Below are 23,426 nucleotides of genomic sequence, written 5' to 3'. Positions count from 1 at the left end.
ATCCTTTTCAAAGACCAAGGTAAGGGGAGCAATTTGCTGGAGCAGTTTGTCCTTGTTATTACAAATTTCCCTGTTGGGGACTGCTGCCCTCTAACCTGTCTCTTCCTCATACGAAGGAATATTTAAAAGGGCAAGCTCTCTTCTCAGAGATTCTCAAAATGAATTATGTAGCATATATCTTAATGTTTCTGATTGGCTGGTAGTGCTCTTTGGGAACCATGCAGCCTCTATTCTCCCAGAACACAAGAAATTTCTTCCACCTGCTGCAGACCCATGCTAGTCATAGGAGATGTATTGTTGTGAAGTAACCCCAGTGACCCCTGAGCACTGTGCTTTGTATTTTCCTAGGAGGTCACATAAAAGGTTTTGGAGAACAGTAGTCAGTAACTGTATGAATGTTGCAGTTGCAATGCTTTATTCCTGTCACCCTTAGCAGATAGAGCTTATCTGCAGCAGAATACAATCATATAACCTTACAGCAAAAGGGGAAGAAAATGGTTATTTACCCACAGCATCTTTTCATCTTTAAACAACATTGTAGTTAGTGTAGGTCTAACCATTTAGCCTGTATTTCTGCTTTTAGCTGTCCTTGCTACCACAGAGTTTAATTTAGTGACTTGGAGATTGCTGCTCACTCTGGTTTTAGTGCACTCATACATGCTGTTGACAAGGTAAGCTAGAGAGCTTGAATGGTCTAGCATTTATTTATTTAAATTTGGGTAAAGTCTTCAAAGTGTAAACAAATATATTACTGTTAAACTGCAATTCTTCAGATATTTCAGAGGGATGTATTTGGAGGTTTGTTTCTTGTTTGCATTTATAGAATCATAGAGTAGTTAGAGTTGGAAAGGACCTTAAGCTCACCTAGTTCCAACCCCCCCTGCCATGGGCAGGGACACCTCCCACTAAACCATGCCACCCAAGGCTCTGTTCAACCTGGCCTTGAACACTGCCAGGGATGGAGCAGTCACAACCTCCCTGGGCAACCCATTCCAGTACCTCACCACCCGCACAGTAAAGAACTTCCTCCTTATATCCAATCTAAACCTCTGCTGTTGAAGCTTTAACCCATTACCCCTTGTCCTATCACTACAGTCCCTAATGAAGAGTCTCTCTCCAGCATCCTTATAGGCCCCCTTCAGATACTGGAAGGCTGCTATGAGGTCTCCACGCAGCCTTCTCTTCTCCAGGCTGAACAGCCCCAACTTTCTCAGCCTGTCTTCATATGGGAGGTGCTCCAGTCCCCTGATAATCCTCATGGCCCTCCTCTGGACTTGTTCTAACAGCTCCATGTCCTTTTTATGTTGAAGACACCAGAACTGCACACAGTACTCCAAGTGAGGGCTGACGAGAGCAGAGTAGAGGGGCAGGATCACCTCCTTCTACCTGCTGGTCACGCTCCTTTTGATGCAGGCCAGGATATGGTTGGCTTTCTGGGCTGTGAGCACACACTGAGGCAGCTTCATGTTCATTTTCTCATTGACCAGCACCCCCAAGTCCTTCTCCGCAGGGCTGCTCTGAATCTCTGCCCAACCTGCAGCTGTGCCTGGGATTGCGCCGACCCAGGAGTAGGACCTTGCACTTGTCATGGTTAAACTTCATGAGGTTGGCATCAGCCCACCTCACAAGCATGTCAAGGTCCCTCTGGATGGCATTCCTTCCCTCTAGTGTGTCACTTCAACCACACAGCTTGGTGTCATCAGCAAACTTGCTGAGGGTGCACTCAATTCCACTGTCCATGTTGCTGAGAAAGATGTTAAACAAGCCTGATCCCTGAGGGACACCTCTCGTTATTGGTCTGCAGCTGGACATTGAGCCACTGACCACAGCTCTTTGTGTGCAGACATCTAACCAGTTCTTTATCCACCAAGTGGTCCACCTCTTAAATTTACGTCTCTCCAATTTAGAGACAAGGATGTTGTGTGGGACAGTGTCGAATGCTTTGCGCAAGTCCAGGTAGATGACATTCATTGCTCTACCCCTGTTCATCAATTCCGTAGCCTCATTGTAGAAGGCCACTAAGTTGGTCAGGCAGGATATCCCCTTCCTTAGTGAAGCCATGCTGGTTGTCACCAAGCACCTTGTTTTTCATGTGCCTTAGCATGCCTTCCAGGAGAATCTGCTCCAAGATTTTGCCAGGCACAGAGGTGAGACTGACTGGTCTGTAATTCCCTGGGTCTTTGCTTGCACTGGAGAGACATGTAATCCAGCTTCTAAAGTCACATGTAATCCAGGTTTTAAAAGCAAAGTTAGAAACTGATACTGTAGGCAGCCAGGATGTAGCAGAGATAGAAGCAACATGTTCTGTTACTTAAAATATATAAATTACTGGCTTTGTCTTCTGAAGAGGAATTAAAATCTAAAAGCACCTACAGTATTCCAGGTATTTGTTGGAATCCTATCAAAGAAGGTAGTTTGGAGGGTTATCTCTTTTAGCTTATTGTGCAGGAAGAAGTAGTGTGTTTTGCCACACTTTCCCTTTGGTAGAGTTACTAAATGGAATCACCTGGATCTGTTTATGACTGAGTACTTGTACATATCTTAGACTAAATATTGTTAATTGCCTTTATTTATTCCTTGAAGAGAAAACTTGCTCCATATTCTGATGGAGCATGCACTGTGTAAATCAGTGGTTTTAGTAAATATCAAAAAAGCTGGAGACACTGTCAATGTTCAGAAAAAGATCCTCTGTACTAAATCTAAAGAGAGATCGGGTAAACTTTATCTCTAGCTGTTTGAAGTAATGAGACTGAATTCTCATTCTTATAAACATTTGAAGTTGGTTTGTTTTTGTTTTTGAACATTGAATGAAAGCTTATGTATATTTATTACTTTAAGACATTTTTTGCTCTGTACAAGCACTGTAATATTGGTATCAAAGTCAGATATTCAAACTGGATGATCCAATTCATATAATTTCTACAGTCTGTCTTGGCCTGAGCCCTCTAACATCTGTATAGAATTTTCTATGTGCAGTATTTCAAAGGGCTATGAAATGGGGTCAGTTGGTTCTCCAACAACACTAGTAAATAGAAAGTCATTAAGCATACACATACTGCATTCTCTGCATTGAAGTCTAAAAAATTGTGATATCTGTTATTTTGTGAAATAAAAATTAATAAAAATACCATTATCACATTTAGGACTTAAAATAGTTGTTATTCTGCTTAACTAGTGAGATGTTGCACAGTAGCATGATTTCTGAAATAAATGTTGATGGGTTTTGTTCTTTTCTGGGAACCAAGAATATCTTACGATCTGCAGCAGCACTTTGCTATCAGTCAATCTGCTTTAAGTTTCCTGTGTTACAGCATCAGCAACATGAGGGCCACTGCTGCCCACTTTAAATTTACCACAGGCAGGGGGAAGAGCCAATCTGTTTTCTTTCTTCTTTTTTTTTATTTTTTTTTATTTCCCTTCTCTCTCCCCACCCCCCAACTGTGTCTGACTTGCCTGACAGGAAATTTTCTAATTGCCGGAACAGCTGGTCACAGCAAAAACGCCAGGGTTGGTCTTCCCTGTTAGACTTATGATCGCTCAGTCAGAAAATCTAAACATCTAAACATGGTTTCTTAGTCATGTTTAAGTTTCTGGCTCTACGTGCTCGTTCTGTTCGGGTGAGCTTAGTTTCTTATTTAAAAGAATAAGGGGGAAAAGGGGAAATTTTATTTTAATTAAGCTTCTAATTTCAAGTCAGTTGTAGTCTTTTGCTGCTTTGGATCAGTACTGTTTGAATACAGATACTTTTGCCTTTTCTTAAAAAAAAGGCTTCTATTGTGCTCATGTTTTGTACTTAGTTTTGGGGTACCTGTTGATAATTTAGCCTGATTGGAAAATGCTTACCTGTATGTAAATACTACAAAACTTACTTTATTTTTTCCTCCAGAAATATATGATCTTAGCTGTATATTAAGTTTTCTCAGTGAGTTTAGTGTCATTAAAAATGTTTAAAATTTTAAAAGTAATACTTAGTTGTTATTTTAATAGTTACATTTTTCATGTGCTTTAAAGTGAAATACGGTTGTGTGTGAAGTGACAGTTAAAATAACTCAAGCTTTTTAATATTTTAAATTTATTTCTGAAGATGATGCTAGGAATAGTGACACCCTTGCTTGCTAATGTTATTTGTTATTTCAGCTTTTAAATAATAATTTAGTCATGGCAGACATTTAATTTGTATAATTTGTCTTGTTGTTGAGCATAAATTTAAACATAAAAGGGTTTTCAGAAGTTGAGAAAAAACTCTGTTGGAGAAACATGTTATCCTGAGCACTGTTTATGAACTGTTCAACAATATGTGTAAACATGCAATATGATAAAGCATTTGATTGTTAAAACTTAAGTCACTTTTCATGTTTACCCGCTTGTAAGTCTGCAAGTACTTTACAGTAAGGGGAATTAAAAAAAATAAAATAATACAAACCTAACTTCCAAAACCCCCTTCAGTTGTATTGTCTTAACATCTTTAGTGAAGCAGGTCGGCTACTTTATAAAGAAAAGGTATAGTAATTTAACACCTACTAGCCTATGCACTGGTTTAAACTTTGCAATGTGTTAGAAAATGAAATTTACTTTGCTTGCCATAACTGAAACACTGAAATAGGACATGTATGTAAAACAATAGAATGTAGTGTGCATTATATACAGGGGTTTTTAATGTAAACCTTGTAAAATAAATATTTATCAATTCATAGTCCTGAATTAGAGTTATTTTCCACAGGCAACATGAAAGGAATATCTTAGAATTTTCTGATTGAAAAAAACAAATAAAAGAGAGATTGTTTTATCTACCTATGGCAGCTTGACTATATTAACATTCTGTTGATTTTAAAATGCTACATAGTGCAGACTGAACTAAGGGGTTTCACCCATATAAAAGTTAGAGTATATTTAGGCTATTGTCTCAAACAGGAATTGTAGCTTTTATAGATAAGTGTTGATTATGTTCATGGATTCCTTAGAAAACATGTGATTTTTTTTTTTTTTTAACTGCAATGCTCTGAAATTTTAGTGCTTACAAGGTAGGAACAAAACTTATATTGAAGTTACTGGGAAATGAAAGTTCCACCCAATGAGTATTTTTTTCCAATGCTGACATGCAGTTTAGTTCATAAGATAATTCTGTTGTGTTTCATCAAGAGAGAGCTCTGATACAGATCTGCTTTTGGTGACCAACACTGAGGTTTTACATGGTAACAGAAATTCCTCAACTTTACCTGCTAAACAGCCTGCTGCTCACAGTTCTTTATAGAGTCCTACTTACAGCTGGGTCTTTGTGTTTTCATTCTGAGGAGGGAAAGTATCTTCAGAATTATCCTCAAGTTTGGCCAGCTGTGTTTATCCAAAAGGCCTTATCTATCCTTTGAGTTGTTGCTCTGGGACAGGACTTGCTCTTCAAACTACTCTCTTTCTTCATCTGTAACACGAAATGAATGGGAGGAGTTTGGTCGTGGTAACCAGGTCTGCAGTTTTCATTATGTGATTTGGCTACCTGGAATAAATGTGGACATGGATGTCCTTCTAGATCTTAAAACTGTTGTAGTAGAAAGACAGGAATGGGAAAGAGTAGAAAGTCTAGAAAGTCAGGAACAAATACATAAATACAGTGATTTTTCTTTATTATCTCCATGCATTATTTTTCTCTTAGAGACTTAATAATTTAAGAATAAAAAAGAAACCCTGAAACTAAATATTTAAAAATGTTTTAGGAAATCTTGTTTTCTGTCAGGTGAAACAATAGATTCTGTCTGCAACAAGTAATTTGATGTCAGTTGAAAGTGCTTCTTTTAAAAAGATGGAAAAATTTACAAAGACATAAATTATGGGAGCCTGTATTTCGGACTTCAAATGTCCATATTAATTACAGCTTACTTCTGCTGTAGTCTTGTTTTTCTTTGGTACTAGTATAAAACAGACAGCATAAACAGAATATCCTTAAATCAGCTTGACTTAATTTTATGCGTGGCAGTGTTTGCTTTTTGTTGTATTAGAATAATTGCTACCTCAAAAGCAGCATTTTTAATCAGCATTATAGAACAATTGTTTGTGTATGAGCATTTAAGTAATCATTAGTTCTGTTAAGTGACTCAAATTGAATATTAGTCAAAGATATGGGGAATGTTGTGGGACTTTTTCATTCTGTGGTTTAGCTCACTAACATTGCTTACTGAAGTAATGGGAGGTTGTGAAATGTTTGTTGGACATAGAATTTTTTTTTTTTAAAGACAGTTTGAATTTAAAGGTAGGAGTATAATGAGTACAGAACGTATGAATACGTGTAGAATGTCCGAGATTTTTAAAAGTACCTACACTGGTGCACTCTTCACGTTTTTAATTCCCATTTTTACCTTAATAAAGATTTCTTTAAGCCCTAATACAAAAGGTAAAAGTAATAAGTTTTCATTTTGGTAGCTCTTTTTTACTTTAAAAAGCATAGCTCATAGGGGTTTTATTTCTTCAGGTAATACTGAAAATTCATCCTATACTCATAACAAGCTGGGAAAGTAAAAATGTATCTAAGAGACTTCCTGACTCAAGGGAGGGGAGGAAAAGGAAATTATGTATATGAGCTGGGGAACTGTGCCAACATTGAGTCATCCTTTTAAAATCATTTGATATCCAATAAGGTTACTGTTTTTACAGGACGTAACTGCTTTATGTAACTTCAGCACCAAAGTTTAATATCATAGTCAGTTTTTCAAAAATCTTTTCTGTTTGATTACAGGAATCAACATTATTCTGCCTGTGACTGAAAAATACTTTGCCTAATATTTGCAAATATTTTGCAGCGTCTAGCAGAGCCCTGATCAGTACAATGAAGGCTAACAAAGTAGTAAAAGGAAACCTGCAGCTGTGGTTGGAGCAGTGTTAAGTAACTTGCCTGGGAATCCATTTTTCTAGTTTCAGCCTTATCTTGTACGTGTGTCTCAAGAACAAACATTTGTCTAGAGGAAGCAAAATGTTCCTGAAAGATATTGAGAGGGGTGAAAACAAAGCTGCTACTTCCATAATGAAAGTGGAAAAATTTAGGTAGTGATGTCCCTAATATTAACAAACGAAAATTGATGAGCAGCAGCAAAAATACTGCTTTTAACTTTCATGTGGAAAATAGGATTGCGATTAGATCTTTATTAATTGGATTTTCTTGTTTGAAAATTGTGTGTCAGTAGCATAAACTGATACCACAGTGAGTTTGTCAGTAAAATTAAAATTGATTAATTGAAGTTGTACACTGATAAAAGTGACTATTACCTGTATTAGAAGAAAATGTTTGCACTTTAATACTGTTGGAATATCTGTATATTTATTTCAGTAACTCAGTACTGAAATTTATTTTAGGGCTGTCATCTTATCTTGAAAAATGGCTAATGTGTAAGGGGGTATTCACCAGTACTGGCAGTATAGATCTGATTTAGTTGTTGTGATTAAAACTAGCAGAAAGATTTGGTTTTTTATCCCTCTCTCTCTTTCTGGTTCCTGACTGTATAGAAGTTGAAATTCCAGAACTGTGAACTTTCTTAGTAGTGCTTGTGGCTGTTTCTCATATTTAAATTATCACTAATCAAAATAAATATATAAACCAGATTTTAATCCAGTTTAAAAATCTTACTTTAACAGAAAATTGTCATGAAACAGTTCCTGGAAGAGTTTCTAGTGGGATTCCACCAACATATTTTTATGTATTAATTGTGTCCTTCCACAAGGAGTATTAAAAATACTAATACGGGCACAGTTAAATGCTGAACTGTATATTAGGAACAAAGGATCCTGGACAGTATGGGGAAGTGACTTTACTTGGTCAGGGCAGCAACTCTGAAAGGACTAGCAGTATGACTGACCACTCATGGTCAGTTCCTTGGCAACTGCAGTCACTGGAGGTCGAGGCAGGAAGATTGTGGATAGTAGTATGGGGCTATTGCTCTGTCAGTCCATTAATGCTTTGTCTAGCAGGGGCTTAGGGGCTTCTAAAATAACATTAAAAATCAAGTATTAAAAATAAAAAAACTATTCTGAGAAGACCTCATAAGAATAGGAGCTGGAAGGTTACTTTACACTGAAAAACCTGAACAAACTCTTATCATAAGGGGCAAATGAAGTCATAACTTATGTCTGTAAGTAACTATATGTAGAAGATGGTCCCGATTGTACCTTCTTAACTCTGTTAAGAGCAGAACAGAATTAATGGATGAAGGTGAAACCTGGATAATGTTGGAACCAGGAATATCAGTAATAAAATTAATTCCTTCAGTAGTTACTTAACCTGGCTAAGATATTAGAACAGATTTTAATTATCCATGAGGTTAAAATTTGTTAATCTGTTTGTCTTAACGTTTACCTTAAGTCAAAGTCTTAAATCATAGAATAGTTAGGGTTGCAAAGAACCTTAAGATCCAGGGGGGTTCTAATCAGCCTGCCATGGGCAGGGACACCTCACACTAAAATCAGTTCTTACAGTTTATGGTCAGCATGTCAACCGTGTTTGCTGTCCAGGAAGGACTTTTTGGAGCACAGGACCAGCCTAACGATTTGTGGGAAATGTCACATTTCTGTCCATGAGTTTTGATGAATTTATGTATAGCCATGTCTGTTCTAGTTATCTATGCCTCATAAAAGAAGAATGCGGTTTATTTGAAATCCCCACTGAGAGGCAACAAGCTGTTTCTCGATTCCAAAAGCAAGCATACTATGGTATTTTCTTGTCCAGAAATCGTGCTGTATAATTAAGAGGGTTTATTTAAAATGAATGTGGAGGATAGTATTCTTATTCCTTTTTTATGTTAGTTATTTCATCACTTCCAGGAGATTTTCACCTACATTTAGGTAGTATTTTATGTTGTGGCAAAGTGACCCATGTAAGTTGTTTTGCAGTCACTTCTGTCCCTTTTGTTAACAGAATATGGATGTTGTGTGTTATCTTTTATATCCCCTTCCTGAGGCAAAGGTTTCAAGATAGGATACAGTCATTTATGACATATTTCACATAAGAACTTCTGGGGCTTTCTAAATCCATATGCGAACTTTTCTAGAAAGAGAATTTTCTCATGTTTCTGAAATTGTTAAAGCTTCCTGGTGAAATGTGGTTATGATGAAGCCATTTATTTTATTTATATTATTTTACACCCTTATTCTGTCATCAAATAAGAACATCAATTTTCCACAACAGCAGGCATTAGTGTAATCAAAAATGTAATGCCAATCCTTTTGAAGTGTTTTAGCATGTTAAAAATAAATAGAATGTTCTTCCAGAAAGCCTTAATCTATAGGCACTAATAGCAGATACTGCACATACAAATTTACTTTTCATATTATTGAAAATAAGCTGCCAGTTGTTATTCTGTGCATAGTTGAGCACAAATTTTATTTTTTTTTTTTAACCCCACACTGTTATCAAACAAAACCTTCCTGGCATGGTGTGCATGTGTATCTCTGTTAGAGATTTTACCTTTGGATATCTTGGTTTTGGTTAACTTTGTGTTTTATCTGATTTCAGTTTAATTTCATTAAAGCTGACAGCAGAGATGATGTAGTCAGTCTTTCTTTTCAGGGTGGGTCTAGTTTACTTTCAGAGTCGACATGCTATTTGACCTGAATGCTTTGGATATCTTAAGCTATAAATGTTTCATTGTGTTTTTTCTTACCTTCCAATTCTATGTCACTTCATGACTATGCCTGTTAAATGTCACTCATGTATAGGAACAATTTAAATATACATTCCATTATTACTATTGCTGTAAAACTTTATTTTTTAGATAGCTGCTCTTTTCCCCTTTGTTATAATCTATACATACTGTAATTTTAACTTACACATACAGTATATTGAAGAGTGTATACTCAGATCTTTGTCACTCATTGTGAAGCTGATGAACTAGTTGCTCTTTTAATAAGAGTTATCTAATATCTGCTCTCATAAAGAGTCAAGTGTTTAAAGTATTTTTACTCATATTCACATTGAGTACCCAGAAAAGGAGGTATTTGTCTTCCAGGGCTACCTTACCTAAGTAAGCATTCCATACATGACTTAACCAGCTTACTCTTTGATATTCTGCTTAAGTCAATTCACATCTAATTCCCACACATCTTTGAAAGTAAGGTAACATTCTTCCTGAATTTCCCCTTTCTGTCCCAGTGTTTTGGAATGTCTTTGTCAAGCACTTGTCATTGTGATGTTCACACTTTGTTTATGTTTATTCAAAAACCTGAAACTGAGAATTTTAGATGTGGCAGGACCCCTGTGGTGTTTGGATGTGTTAATTTTCCTTATTCTGGATGGCCTTTCTCTTCCTGATATTAGTAAGCACATAAATATGATCTTGTGCAATCTATTTAGACGATTCTGAACATTTTTCCTTGTGGATTATTTTGTCGGCGTCATAGCATAAACTTTTTTTAGTATTATTCTAGTCTTTGGTTGGTTGCTTCTCTGTCCTCTGTATATAAAATTTGTAGAGTAAGAATACTTCTATGGGTTTTTTTGAGGTGCTATTTAAATTCTGGCAATTCTCCTAGTATATCAGAGATATATAGGAGTATATCAGAAATATACTAGGATATACCAGAGATATATCAGCTTACTAGCCCCAGACTGGCTTTGAGGTTGCCCTAGTACATACTGTTAAAAAAAAATGGTCTGAGATAAACACACTTCTGTAAAGCAAGCAAAGTGCTATGCCATCAAGCTCTGCATGGGCCATTTCTTTACACACAGAATCATTTTCAGATCTCCTCCTGAAAATTCAGAAATCTGAAGGATAAATGATCAGATTCTATATATAGATAAACTCACATTTTTCCCTTGCTTTTCTGGGCTTTTTACTTACTACTGAGAAATGCTTACCTGGTGAGGCTCTTCTACTTCCTTAAGGATTTGAAGTCCAGTTTCCTTTTAATACATTATCTAGTTGTTGTTCCTGTAATAAGATCTCAGAAGCAAATGCAAGTATTTTATGTTACAGCAGAGTTTGTCTTGAATTAAAAAGTAAACATAAAAGAAATTCACATGCATTCAATTACTAGAAAAAATGAGCATTTAGTATTCATAAAGTACCTAAAATATAGGGGTTTTTGTTATTCTTTATAGTGTAATAATGCTCAAATAGTTTTTCACTGCTTGCCTAGAAGGTGTGCGTCCTAATTTTTTTTTTTAATCTCCCTACGAGTTTGTTTTATATTCTAATTTGCAGCTGATTCTTAAAGAGAAAAGTGGTTCACACTTGGTGCTCATGCTATCCCATCCCTCCGCCCCCTTTTCTTTTTTAAGCTTTTCTGTTCTAGGTTTGATTTGTCTGTGTCCATTCAGTATTCTTTCCTATGTAGGTATGAATTCCTGTGCATAGACATATATTGTGAGTGTACCTTGTTAAAAACTTCATTCTGAAATACTGATGTTTTAAATTCATACCCAGACTTGTTTTTCACTTCCTTTCTAGGACAGTGTTGATTTAAGAGCTGATTTACTGTTAAGGAAATGTTAAGGAAACTCACAGGAATGTTACCTTCTGTTTGTTTCCTTGTATTCTATATTTAGCTTCATGATGACAGAAGCCAGTAGCAACCACTTTTAAGTTGACAAACATGGGTGTTGAGTTTTACTTTTCTTTTTCTTCTTTTTTTTTATGTGGCTTTCTGTGACATTTTTACTTTGTAGTGTGAAGAAGGATGTAAGGCAGCTGTGTGGCTAGAAAAAGAAATTTATGTCTTGGCACTTTTATTTAGACACTGCTGCCATATAAGGCTTGAGAGAAGGGAGCTTTACAAGCTTATGAATAACAAATAAAATACAGGCAGTAGGGTGTTGTAACTGTAAAGAAGATCACACCACTGCAGCAGCCAGATCGCTGGTGTGAGTGTCTATAGTGGTGTGAAAGTTGTCAAGGAATGGAATAAAGGAGAGGAGGAACAGAGTCTTTTAGCACCCTATATGCAATCTCATTTAATTTGACTTCATCACATGGGGCAATGTTGGTGTTTTTCCAAATATCAGGGAATGATTAGAGGTGGAGCTTAAGACAAATTCAGTACCAAACTGAACAGCTGGCTTCTCTTCCAGTTTGCTGTAAGACAACATCTATCAACTAACGTAATTAGTACAGTTGGCTGAGAAAGAGATTGCTTTCTACAGTGTGAAAGGCTTGTATTTTAATTCATGTAGATAGTGGGTGCAGTGAGGGTTGATTACTTCTGCATAAAATTTTCATTTCTAGAAAAGGTTTAGCTTTTATATTTTTAACTGCATTTGTGAAATAGTTTGGGTTAAAATCACAAACGTTCTGCAATTATGTCGAAAAAGGAAACTGCAAATTTGTGGATAATTATAATAAATCTTGCTCCTAGATGTATGTAATGGACAAGCTACTAAAGTTATCTGAGTTCCATTTTGTTTAAAAGAGTTGTATAAGGTCTGCCTTATAAAGACAAGTGTATCTGAACCCTGAGAAACTGTGACGACTGGGAATATTCTGTTAGTATCAAGAATATGAAGTGGTCGTTTGGTTTTGGGTTTGTTTTGTTTGGGGTTTTTTTTTAGAGGGTGCCCAAAATAACCACTGGAAAGTTAGTTGCATAATAATTGCATTGCACTCAAAAATAATTTATGTTTGTGCACAGAAAACAAGTTAATATCTGTCTTCTTCATTTCTTGTTTTTGTTGCATTCTGTGATGCTTTTAAAGCGATGCGTCTGCCTGATCATTGTGTCCCTGAGTCTGAGTAGATAATAGAAAGATTTGAGGAAGTTCTGTTTCACACATTTTTCACTTTGCCAAGATATATAGAGAGCTAATACATGAAACAGTTCAGCAGAAATGGAACAAAGTATTTGAAGTAAAAATACTTGGCAATCTGTTGTACTGTGCTATTCCTCTGCTGGGATTCTTTAAAATTGCAGTGGGTGGTTTAAGTAGTATGTAATGCAGCTGATCATATACTAATATAAAAGATGAAAATACAAACGTGCACCAGCAAATAGTTCCCTTGACAAATAGAATGAATCAGTATTTCTTTCAAATTCTGTAAGTATTCAGCCTTGAGTTAATGATAGTAGCATTTTCACCTGAAAGGAGAATTTATTAGGAGAAGTACACAGCATGCATACATGTACACACATGCAGAATTTTGTCTATATTAACAATGGAAACTAGCATCTATCCTTACTGGTCATCTTAGATTTAGAACACCCGAGACAAATGCAAGTTCTTTACAATGTTTACATTCTTTACAGTGTCTTTAAAACATGATTTTTCACCTTTCAATTTTTAAAGTCGCTGGGATTATGCGTTCATTTTTTCAGAGTGTACATCTGATTTTTTCGTATATATACACACTCTGGCACACATACATGCTCAGGATTTGTAACATGGAGTTTGTTTCCAACTTTGGTGGAATCTATTGAAAAAAGAGTATTTTGAAAGAGAAATGTTGATCTAAGAGAAGTATGTGTTTGAGCATGCTGATGTGTACACACAGTTGCTGTGCATGTACACATGGTACTGAAATGATCAGATACAAAAGGATATTTTCAGCAATAATTCATGCACATAGATTTTGCTGGATGCTTGAAAAATATATAAATTAGTGCTTCAGAAGCACATCTTTAGAATGCTGCCTCTGCTGCCTCATCACCAGAACCAGTGAGTGCGCATTTTGGCACATATAAATAAAGGGAAAGTCTGGAGAAAGGAAGACATACTCTTGGTGGAAAAGGATGAGGTTAGAGAATACTTGAGCAAACTGAGCATACAGAAGTAGTAGAATCATAGAATAGTTAGGGTTGGAAAGGACCTTAAGTTCACCTAGTTCCAACCCCCCTGCCATGGGCAGGGACACCTCCCACTAAACCATGCCACCCAAGGCTCTGTTCAACCTGGCCTTGAACACTGCCAGGGATGGAGCAGTCACAACCTCCCTGGGCAACCCATTCCAGTACCTCACCACCCACACAGTAAAGAACTTCCTCCTTATATCTAATCTAAGCCTCCCCTGTTGAAGTTTTAACCCATTACCCCTTGTCCTATCACTACAGTCCCTAATGAATAGTCCCTCTCCAGCATCCTTATAGGCCCCCTTCAGATACTGGAAGGCTGCTATGAGGTCTCCACGCAGCTTTCTCTTCTCCAGGCTGAAAAGCCCCAACTTTCTCAGCCTGTCTTCATATGGGAGGTGCTCCAGTCCCCTGATCATCCTCATGGCCCTCCTCTGGACTTGTTCTAACAGTACCATGTCCTTTTTATGTTGAAGACACCAAAACTGCACACAGTACTGCTAGTGAGGTTTGACAAGAGCAGAGTAGAGGGGCAGGATCACCTCCTTCTACCTGCTGGTCACGCTTCTTTTGATGCAGCCCAGGATACGATTGGCTTTCTGGGCTGTGAGAGCATGCTGCCACCTCATGTTCATTTTCTCATCAGAGTCCATTGGTCCCAATAGGATGCACACATGAATGCTGAGGACTTGGCAAGTGTCACTGCAAGGCCACTCTTGATTATATTCCAATGATCACAGTGGCTGGGAGAGGTGCCTGAGAACTGAAGGAAGGCAAATATCACTCCTGTCTTTAAAAAAGATGAGGAGGAGGTGCCAGGAAGCTACTGGAGGGTCAGGCATACTTTCGTCCCTAGGATGCTGATAGAACAACTGATGTTGGAAACCATTTCCATGTACAAAAGGACTAAAAGTTTACTGGGCTTAGTCAGTATGGATTCACAAAGGTGAAATCATAATTGACCAGCCTGAAGGGAGGGTACAAAGAGGACAGAGCCAGGCTCTTTTCAGCAGTGCCTAGTGATGGGACCAGAGACAGTGGGCACAAACTGAAAGGTAGGAGGTTCCCTCTGAACATCAGGAAACATTTTTTCACTGTGAAGGTGACTGAGCCCTAGCACAGGTTGTCCAGGGAGGTTGTGGAGTTGCCATCCTTGGAGATACTCAGAAGGTGCTTGGACAAGGTCCTGGTCTAGGTGGCCATGCTTGAGCGGTGGGGTTAGGCCAGATAACTTCCAGAGGTCCCTTTCAACCTCAACTAGTTAATTCTGTGAAACAGATCTGAGACTTCATCATTAAATGAAATTAAATGAGGGAAGGTGTTCTCATATTTATTTTATCCACTATTGCCATAGAAGGATTAGAAAGAGAATATACAAAAGTTGAAGTTGGTATGTTTGCATTATTGAAGTTAACTTAGTGTTCCTTAGGTTGGATTGCATGTAATACCTAGATAGTTCTTCATATGGCGTTGATAAAAATACAGGGTTTTACTTCTGAACAGTTGCTGATAAGTTCTGAAATTCTTTCCTTGTATGACAGGAAGCATTGCTTTTCAGGGGATTTTTAAGTTCTGTGCAAACAATGCTGACTTAAGTGCAGAACACAAAAAGACTAGAAGATCCACTGGGAGGTAGAGCTTTTTGGTGACCAGTTTCTTACAGAAGGGGAAATGCTGAAGACTGGAAGCTTTTATAGAATAGTCTCTCTTCAGCAAGAGAGCAAATGTGATTCTTTTTATCACAAGAATTTTCTCAGTGGCAGGTGAAGAGTTTATTGCTGCTGAAGTGGGGGTGGAGGGTGTGCTGCATTGCATGGAAATGTCTCGAGTCTTACACTGTCATATATAAGTGAGCATTGGCATCACTGCAGCATAGTGGTGCTCATTCAAGTGTAAAAAAGGAGGGCTTTGCCAACCTAGGTCCATTTTGTGCATTTTATGTGCGATTTAAGAGGACTAAATTCTTAAGAAGATTGGTTTCCATTAACAGGTAGTGAATCTGGAATGGAGATTATAAACCAAACAATATGGGCCTAAGCACAAAAGCTTTGGCATTGCCAACTTATATTGTCCACTCTGTTATGTCTGGATTCTAGTGCGTCCGTAAAAGTTTAATCCACATTGTTACTGAACTAATATTGCCTTTTGTGGCAGATATAATTGTTTTGTATGTGTGTGTTAATTATGCAGAAAGCATTACTCAGTGTTTTGTATCTACATTTGGGAGCATGTAGTTGGTTGGATTCAGGGTTACTGTTTTTTTCCGCATACTGGGTATTATAAACGTTTTAGGAAGATACACCACTAGTATCATTCATTCCATTCTTTTCCTCTGTCAGGAAGAAGGAAATATCAAAGAAATTGCAATAACTCACCATGTAAAGGAAGGACATGAGAAAGCAGACCCCTCACAGTTTGAACTTCTGAAAGTACTAGGACAAGGATCCTTTGGAAAGGTTGGTAACTAAACTTTTGTAGAGCCGATTTTCAGGAATACAGCATTGAATAATGTTAAGAGTGAAATATTTAGAACAACCACAATTTTGCGTTAAGGCAGTCTTGGAAGTGAAAGCTGCTTTCTAAATTAGTGCTAACTAACCACTGTACTTGTGTCAGATCTTTTTATAAAGCAGTAAATTTTTTTCTAGTTTGTGTAATATGTAGATCTTGAAGTTCCATAGAAAAATCAGCTTGATATGAAATAATTGGGTATTCACTGTTAAAATGAAATGTCATTTTTCTATAACTACTCATGTTTGAGAGGGAGGTGAGGGTTAAAAGTTTTTTTTAATAAGTATTCCTGTTTGCTAGCTTGCTAATGGTAGGTCATCACCAGTACAGAAGCTATTGGCAGAATTTATTTTTGTGGCAGTTTGGAATTATAAAGATCGTATTTTAGACATAATGGCTAATGAAATAAACATGATATGCCCTAGTCATGTTCATGGTAGGCATTATCTGTGTAATTTGGTTAGGGCACAGTGTACTTTGATATTTATTTGAAGATCAGTTAAAGACTCGGTGTTTCTAGCCTGTAGTGAGTACTGTCCACATGTCCACACTGAGATCTCAGTAGCTGTATGTCATATTTTTACTTGTCCAAATCCAACTCTGAAGCGAACATGTGACAAGATTGATCACTGAGACAGAATGCAATATGCAGTGTAAGACAACAGAGCCTTTGTATCCGTTTTCAGCCTTAAATGTAATTCTGAATGTGATGTGTAAGCTCTAGCATATAATGCCAGATCCATTTTGGATGTGAGAGAAAATGAGAATAATCAGTCCAATTCTGATCTGGTAGTAGAAACTTGCTGTTAGTTGTGTTATTGCAGTTCGAGTTCAGCTTGGAAATGTATAAGTCTAGAAAATGTAAAACTTTGCACTCGAACTGGTAACAATTCACTGAGAAACCTGATTCCAAAGGTGGTTTCTTATATTGTTTTGATTTCATCCAGAATCATAACCAGTTTCTTACTTGGAAATCTTCCGGTCCAGAAAAATAAATCATTCAGGTGAAAGGAAATGTAAGCTAATACATAATTTCAGCAACTGCTTTTATTCTGTTGATATTACTAAATTCAATGCGGTAAGGGGGTGTGTGCAAAAGAAAAAAATAATCAGCTGTTTAGCTGACTCAAAGTATTGCAAAAGATGCCAGTTTTGTCCTCAATTGTTTTAACCGTTATGCAAAAAGGAATAATATAAAACACATAAACCCCTTTTTCTAACAATTTGCGAAGATGTCACTGCTTTCTATTCAGTCTAAAAAGACCAATTCTGCATGCTTTTCAAGGTCTCATGATGATGTTTTGGTAATCTCTTGATAATGCAAAGGGATATTAACGTGAGAACTAGATACAAAACCAGACATAAACCTAATTTCATATAACTTGTTTAACATTTTCATATACCACGACATGTCACTATGCTTTTACATAAATAACCAGAAAACTGTGGCAGGTTTATTTTTTTATTCTTCACTTCTAAATCTAAAAACTGTCTCTGCTAGAATTAATTTTCTTTAACAATATTAAAAACAATCCCACTCAAGAAATCCTATTGCACGGAAGAAAGAAATGAGGCACACTTAATTTGGGGCTGGTTGCTCTTTATTGGTACATGCAAAACTCATCCTAAATATGTCATAAAAAATGTTTTTGTGATGCAAGATGTTGGTTCTTATAATTTTATATGTTTGGGGCTTTTTAAATTACTTTATTATGCATTGATTTATACAGTTTTCTGGATCAACTTTTATACACACATTTATGTTCATATCTGACAATTATTTTAGTAGCACATTTGCTATGCTATCTTATGAATTTTAGTAAGACAAAACTATTTAGACATTAATATTTAATGGCTGAATTGTGTTTCAAATTTCTTTCAGCTTCTGAGAGAATCTCAATTCATCCTTTCTTTTACTTGCTGAAATCAATGAAGTTAAACCAAAATTAATTTGGCAGACTGTCTTTAAAGAACCTTATATATTATGAAATGAAGGAATAGTAGGAAAAAATTGCAAGGAAATTTTTGTTTGGCTTTGCAGAATCTAAAACTGTCGAGTTGAGTTTCATTGAAATAATACTACTTGAATTTCACAGCAAAGTATATTGATCTGACTGGCCTTTATTTTCTTTTAAGAATTCTTTTTACTTTTCAATACAGGTCTTTCTTGTCAAAAAAATCTCAGGATCAGATGCTAGACAGCTTTATGCAATGAAGGTGTTAAAAAAGGCCACCTTGAAAGGTAAGCACTGTTAGAGAAAAATCCAACAAAAAATAATCTGGGACATTATACAAAAATTTCATCTTTACACACATGCTGTTCTACAGATTGTGTCTCAGAACTTTCTTTTATCAAAGAGCAAATAGCAGAATACACTGCTTTGTTTACTTAATCCTTCAGGGTTTACAATACAACAGTACTGTATTGACAGTTACAAGGGAAAGTAGGTTCCTTTCCGTGCTAAATTCATTAGGTGGTGGTGGTTTAATAGGGTAGTTGTGTTACATCTGCCACCTGACTTGCTCCTGAGCTGTTATTTGAAACTTAATATCCTTCCTTTTTTATTTGCTGTGTATCACCAAGGATACAGTTAATGCCTTTTGCTCAGTTTATATTTAGGTCATGATATTTAAAAGTACATTATATCATCTGTTTTATTCTAAAAGTTCCAAGCGCAGGAGTTTAAGTGTTTCTGTAAAATAGGAATATCCAGTACATTTTCCCAAAACTTTTGGCACAATTTCTGTATGTAGGCTGTATTTGATAAAATCTAAAGTTGATTGTCTAAGTTACTTGATCAAAAATGAGTTTCAAATTGTTTTCTTTCTTGTGTCATTTTAGTCTTGAATGGTATGAGTAACAAAATAAGTTTAAACTTGAACAATCTCAATTCTGTCCTGGAGAATTCTATCAGAGGAAGAAAAACAAACAATGTCTTTTTTACTGTAGATTAAATGAAAGTGATCTTTCACACTAATCCCTTAACCAAGTTGTGTATTTTTTAATACTTCTGTTTGTAGTTTTTCAGCTCTTGCCTGCACTGAAATTGCAATAATAATTAGGGTATAGTTCCAACAACTTACAGTACTTCATCTATGTTGTTGATTATGATTTTGATTTGCAATTTTAATTCATGCTTTCATCTGAAAGTATTCATGGAATAATTGAGGGAACAAAACTCACATGGAATTGTGAACTTCTGCAAATATGTTAACCTGAATTTGTTCTACTGAAGTTTTAGTGCAGAATATGTCTCACAAGTTTCATTATATATGGCTTTTGCTTAAAACTATTACAGAAGGTACAAGTGTTTTTGAACAGTTTCCTGTATCTTGATTCCTCTGTGTTTTGTGGCACGTGTCATTCTCATTATTTATTTCCTATTTTTCTGAAATTGATTTCCACTCATTTAAGATACTTTGATATGCTCAGCCGCTTTTCATTCTCCAGCCAGTTAATAGCTTGAGACTGGAGTCAAAGGTCACATAGCAGTTGCTTTTTTAAGATGTTTGAGGGCTTCTCTACATCACCATTTGATTGTGTTTTAACGTTATATGTAAAAATTAGTCCAAACTGTGGATCTAATTTTGCCTACAGATGGCAGAGACTGATAAATACTGAGATCTAAAGCTTGACTTTTAGTTGGAAAATGAGGCTCTTTGAGGCACTTAGAGTTCAAGGATGCAAAAGGCTTGGGTGGAAAGGTGATGGTAGCGGCAAAATGTCACACTTTTCAACACTGAATTTTCAGATGCTTTTGAGTATTTTCTGGTTGCAGTTCATGTTTTGGGAAGAGTGAAGTGGCAAACAGATAAAGGTTGCAGATGAAATCTTAATATGAAATTAATTTAAATGAATTCTTTTTCCAGAATTGCAACATATTTTGAGATCTAATGTTGTAGTTTTAAGTAATATACTGTACAACTTAATTTTCTGAGGTTCTTTAGCTCTTCCAAATCTATTTCATAAAGTTATTGTGTTCTAAAATTTAAGATTAAAATGCCCTTTAAGCCTGCTTCTTAATTGAAGGCAGTGTGGATGATTCACAAATCAAATTTAGAGAGAATATTTTCATAGGAATGCAACTATATTAGCCAGAACACTGTGGTGTACTACACAGTCCAACCTTTTGATTTTTAGAGCAAATCCAAGTATATACACATACAGCATAAAACTTTTAGTGCAGAGACTAGTTTATTAATACTCTCTGATTGAAGGTGTCATCTTTCATTGCCCCTTTATGATGGGGAGAGAAACAGGCCCAAATCACTTGCTACAAAGTCTGTCATAAAATCTAATGAGAAAAGTCAGTAATTCCAGCAGTAGACATATTGAAACTATAGTCAGCAGAAGTCAGATTTTAAGTCAAAGAATGGCTAATACTGATACCTGAAATTAATTCAGTTCCTTATACTTTTTTTTTGTTGAGATTTTATAAATCTAGACTTTCTTTTCAGAAATCAGGTTTTTTATCCATGTAACTGTTGCATAACTATACTTAAAAGTATTTTGACTATTTTTCTAAACTGAATCTGCCTAAAAAAAAGAATATTCTGAATTTCAGTTTTGTAATTGAGATGAACTCGTGGAACAGTGGAATTGCACAACTGTCTTACGACATTTTCATGACTTTGGATTTAAAGGTCAAAACCAAAAGTGATGCTTGTTCTGTGTTCAGTGAGCACTTATTTTTGTGCTTCTGTTTTTATGAACCTCTTTTGCAGGGAGATGGGAATTTGGTAGGTTCATTCATGAAAATACATCTATTTAATTTTTCACAAGTACCTGTAGTTTTGTAAGTGCCTGTTTCTAGGAAAAGATAACCAAGCTTCTGATGGCTTGTTAACTTTGCCAGGAATGCCAGCAACTCTAACTTTTGACTATTTAATTTCTCTGGGGTGCTTCCCTCAGGAAGTTGCAAGGTCTGGGAAAGGGGCAGTGACAAAATGTAGATTAAGGGAAGGAAAGAGAAATGCAGTATCTTAAACCACTCTAGCAAACTTTACTAGCTCTCATTTGTGAGAGTTCTGAGTTTTGTCTGTGTTCTGACAGATTTGGAACCTCAGATGGGAACCAGGCACTGATGCATGGCAGGGGAGTTGCCTAGAACAGCTGAAGCAGGTGCTGTGCTTAGCTGATCATCCTGCCTGTGTTCATGTATTTTCAGCTGCATATGCACATGATGTTCATTTAGTTTAATCTGTAGTTGCATAAGATACATGTCACATTCTGAGCCATCATGGTGGGAGAGCACAGGCAGCTTGAGCAGTAACCACTTCTGATGTCTGATATACTTCTCCATGCACACATTTGCTCGCAGTCCATCTTTCTAAAATCAGAAAGATTGTTTGAAATACATACCAACTTCAATGGATACTCTTTTTATTGTAAGCTCATAATAAATAAAAAAGAAAAATCTTTTCCAAATTGCAAAGATCTTAACAGTACAAGTTATTTGAATGAGCTAGAACATTTGAATAAGTTAAACTGATATAAACCATTATCTTTATGATAGTATAGTTGTATTTACGTTCTAAGATTCTTTTGCTGTATTTTTATTGTTCCCACTTTTAAGCAGTTGAGAAAATAGCTAAGTTTTCTGTACATAGCTCTGGCAGTTTTGCTCTACTGTTTAAAAGGTTAATTAAATGTGGGGCAGACTGAAGGATGGTTATGTTTTCTCATGTGCTTTGTTAAATCTATTTACCCAGTGTTGGATTTTCCTAATACCAAACTGAAGCAAATTGAAATGCATGAAGAGATTTAAAAAAAAAAACAAAAAACAACTCTGCACTGTGAAATACATTCTCTCTTAAATGTTTTCTGCGTATAGTGACCTACAGACAGTTGTAATACAATGTGAAGTACATCAGGGAAAATACTGATTCACAATGTAATTTTTTTTTTTTTTATTGCTCATGTTGTAGTTCGAGATCGGGTTCGGACAAAAATGGAACGTGATATCCTAGTGGAAGTTAACCATCCTTTTATCGTCAAGTTACACTATGGTGAGTTGCAGAAAAAATCATTTTTATATTGTAAAAATGGGTGCTTGTCAAGTTAGTACCTGATACTTGCTTTGCGATTCAGAGAATCATAGAAAATTAGTGTCCTATCTAAATCCTGATTGTGCAAGGATTCCCTGTGTAATAATTCCCATGTAAAGTAAGACAGTGTTAAATATTCATAGGACTGAGTGGCTGTAGTCCTTACTGTTATTGAAAAGCAGTTATCTGTTTATGCCTAGCCATTCTTTTCCAAAACCTCTTAATCTTTTGTATATGTCACTGACTCTTGTAAGTATTTCTTATCTTTACTTTCTTTATAGGAAAAACACAGTGGCATTATTTTCAGTTGCATCAAAATTAGTGGGAATATGCCTTTTAGTAGCATGGGCAGCAGTAACATTTTTTCAGGGGGGTTAGGGGGAGGGAGGAGGTGGGGGGTGGAAGGGTGATGTGGATTGTTGGGGAGGGGATCAGTACTCTTTAATGTGTCATGCAGAAAGTAAACTGAAAAAAGAGAGAGAAAAGTTCCATTGGGTGTTGGTTGTGGGGAGCAGCTTCAGTTTGTATTTTTCGTCTAGGATCCAGTTTTCCCTGCAGTTCAAACCTCAGATCTCCGTCACTCTCATGTGACTTAAATAATGTGAATTTGACTATTTTATTTGACACTCTTTTGCACACTAGATTAGATATCCCTGTTAGCTGAGTTTCTAGAGGCTATTGAGTATATACATCAGTTACTATTTTGCTCTTTTAAATCTAGGAATTTTACTTCCAAAATAAAGGACAATAATTAAGTTTTAAAATAAAAATAAGCATGAATTGTTTGTTAGATTATTCTTCTGTTCATGGGTAAAATTAGAATATGTTTCATTTTTTTTACTTGATCATTTCAGCTTTTCAAACAGAAGGGAAGCTCTATCTTATTTTGGATTTTCTCAGGGGAGGAGACTTGTTTACACGTTTATCCAAAGAGGTAAACTTTTTTTTTAGTTTGAAAATTGTCTATGGATAAAATTTGACTGTTAACTGCCAATATTAGGAGAGTTTACTTTTAAAATTCAGTTTTCATGGAATGAAATTTTTAATATCTTCTTTTAACCAGATAGGATTTCTTTGCACGAAGTAGTCACTCCCTGAACATGCTATTGGTA

General features: G+C 36.1%; 1 protein-coding gene across 3 annotated transcripts in view; it reads left to right on the top strand.

Annotated features, from left to right (window-relative positions):
- The window catches only part of RPS6KA3 (ribosomal protein S6 kinase A3), a 77,935-nt gene that overhangs the window by 20,303 nt on the left and 34,206 nt on the right, over positions 1–23,426 (top strand). For 2 of the 3 annotated variants that reach the window (XM_034073245.1, XM_034073238.1), the window contains exons 3-6: positions 16,095–16,211; positions 18,427–18,508; positions 22,195–22,275; positions 23,169–23,248. In XM_034073245.1, coding sequence (XP_033929136.1) covers positions 16,095–16,211; positions 18,427–18,508; positions 22,195–22,275; positions 23,169–23,248 — 360 coding nt within the window. Of the gene's footprint in view, positions 1–3,523; positions 3,618–16,094; positions 16,212–18,426; positions 18,509–22,194; positions 22,276–23,168; positions 23,249–23,426 lie in introns of those variants that run through there. The other variant, XM_005151476.4, reaches the window with a different exon arrangement.

Source organism: Melopsittacus undulatus, chromosome 2 (assembly GCF_012275295.1).
Source record: "Melopsittacus undulatus isolate bMelUnd1 chromosome 2, bMelUnd1.mat.Z, whole genome shotgun sequence".
Taxonomy (NCBI): domain Eukaryota; kingdom Metazoa; phylum Chordata; class Aves; order Psittaciformes; family Psittaculidae; genus Melopsittacus; species Melopsittacus undulatus.
Note: the sequence above shows the minus strand (reverse complement) of the source record. Positions and strands in the feature narration are given on the sequence as shown.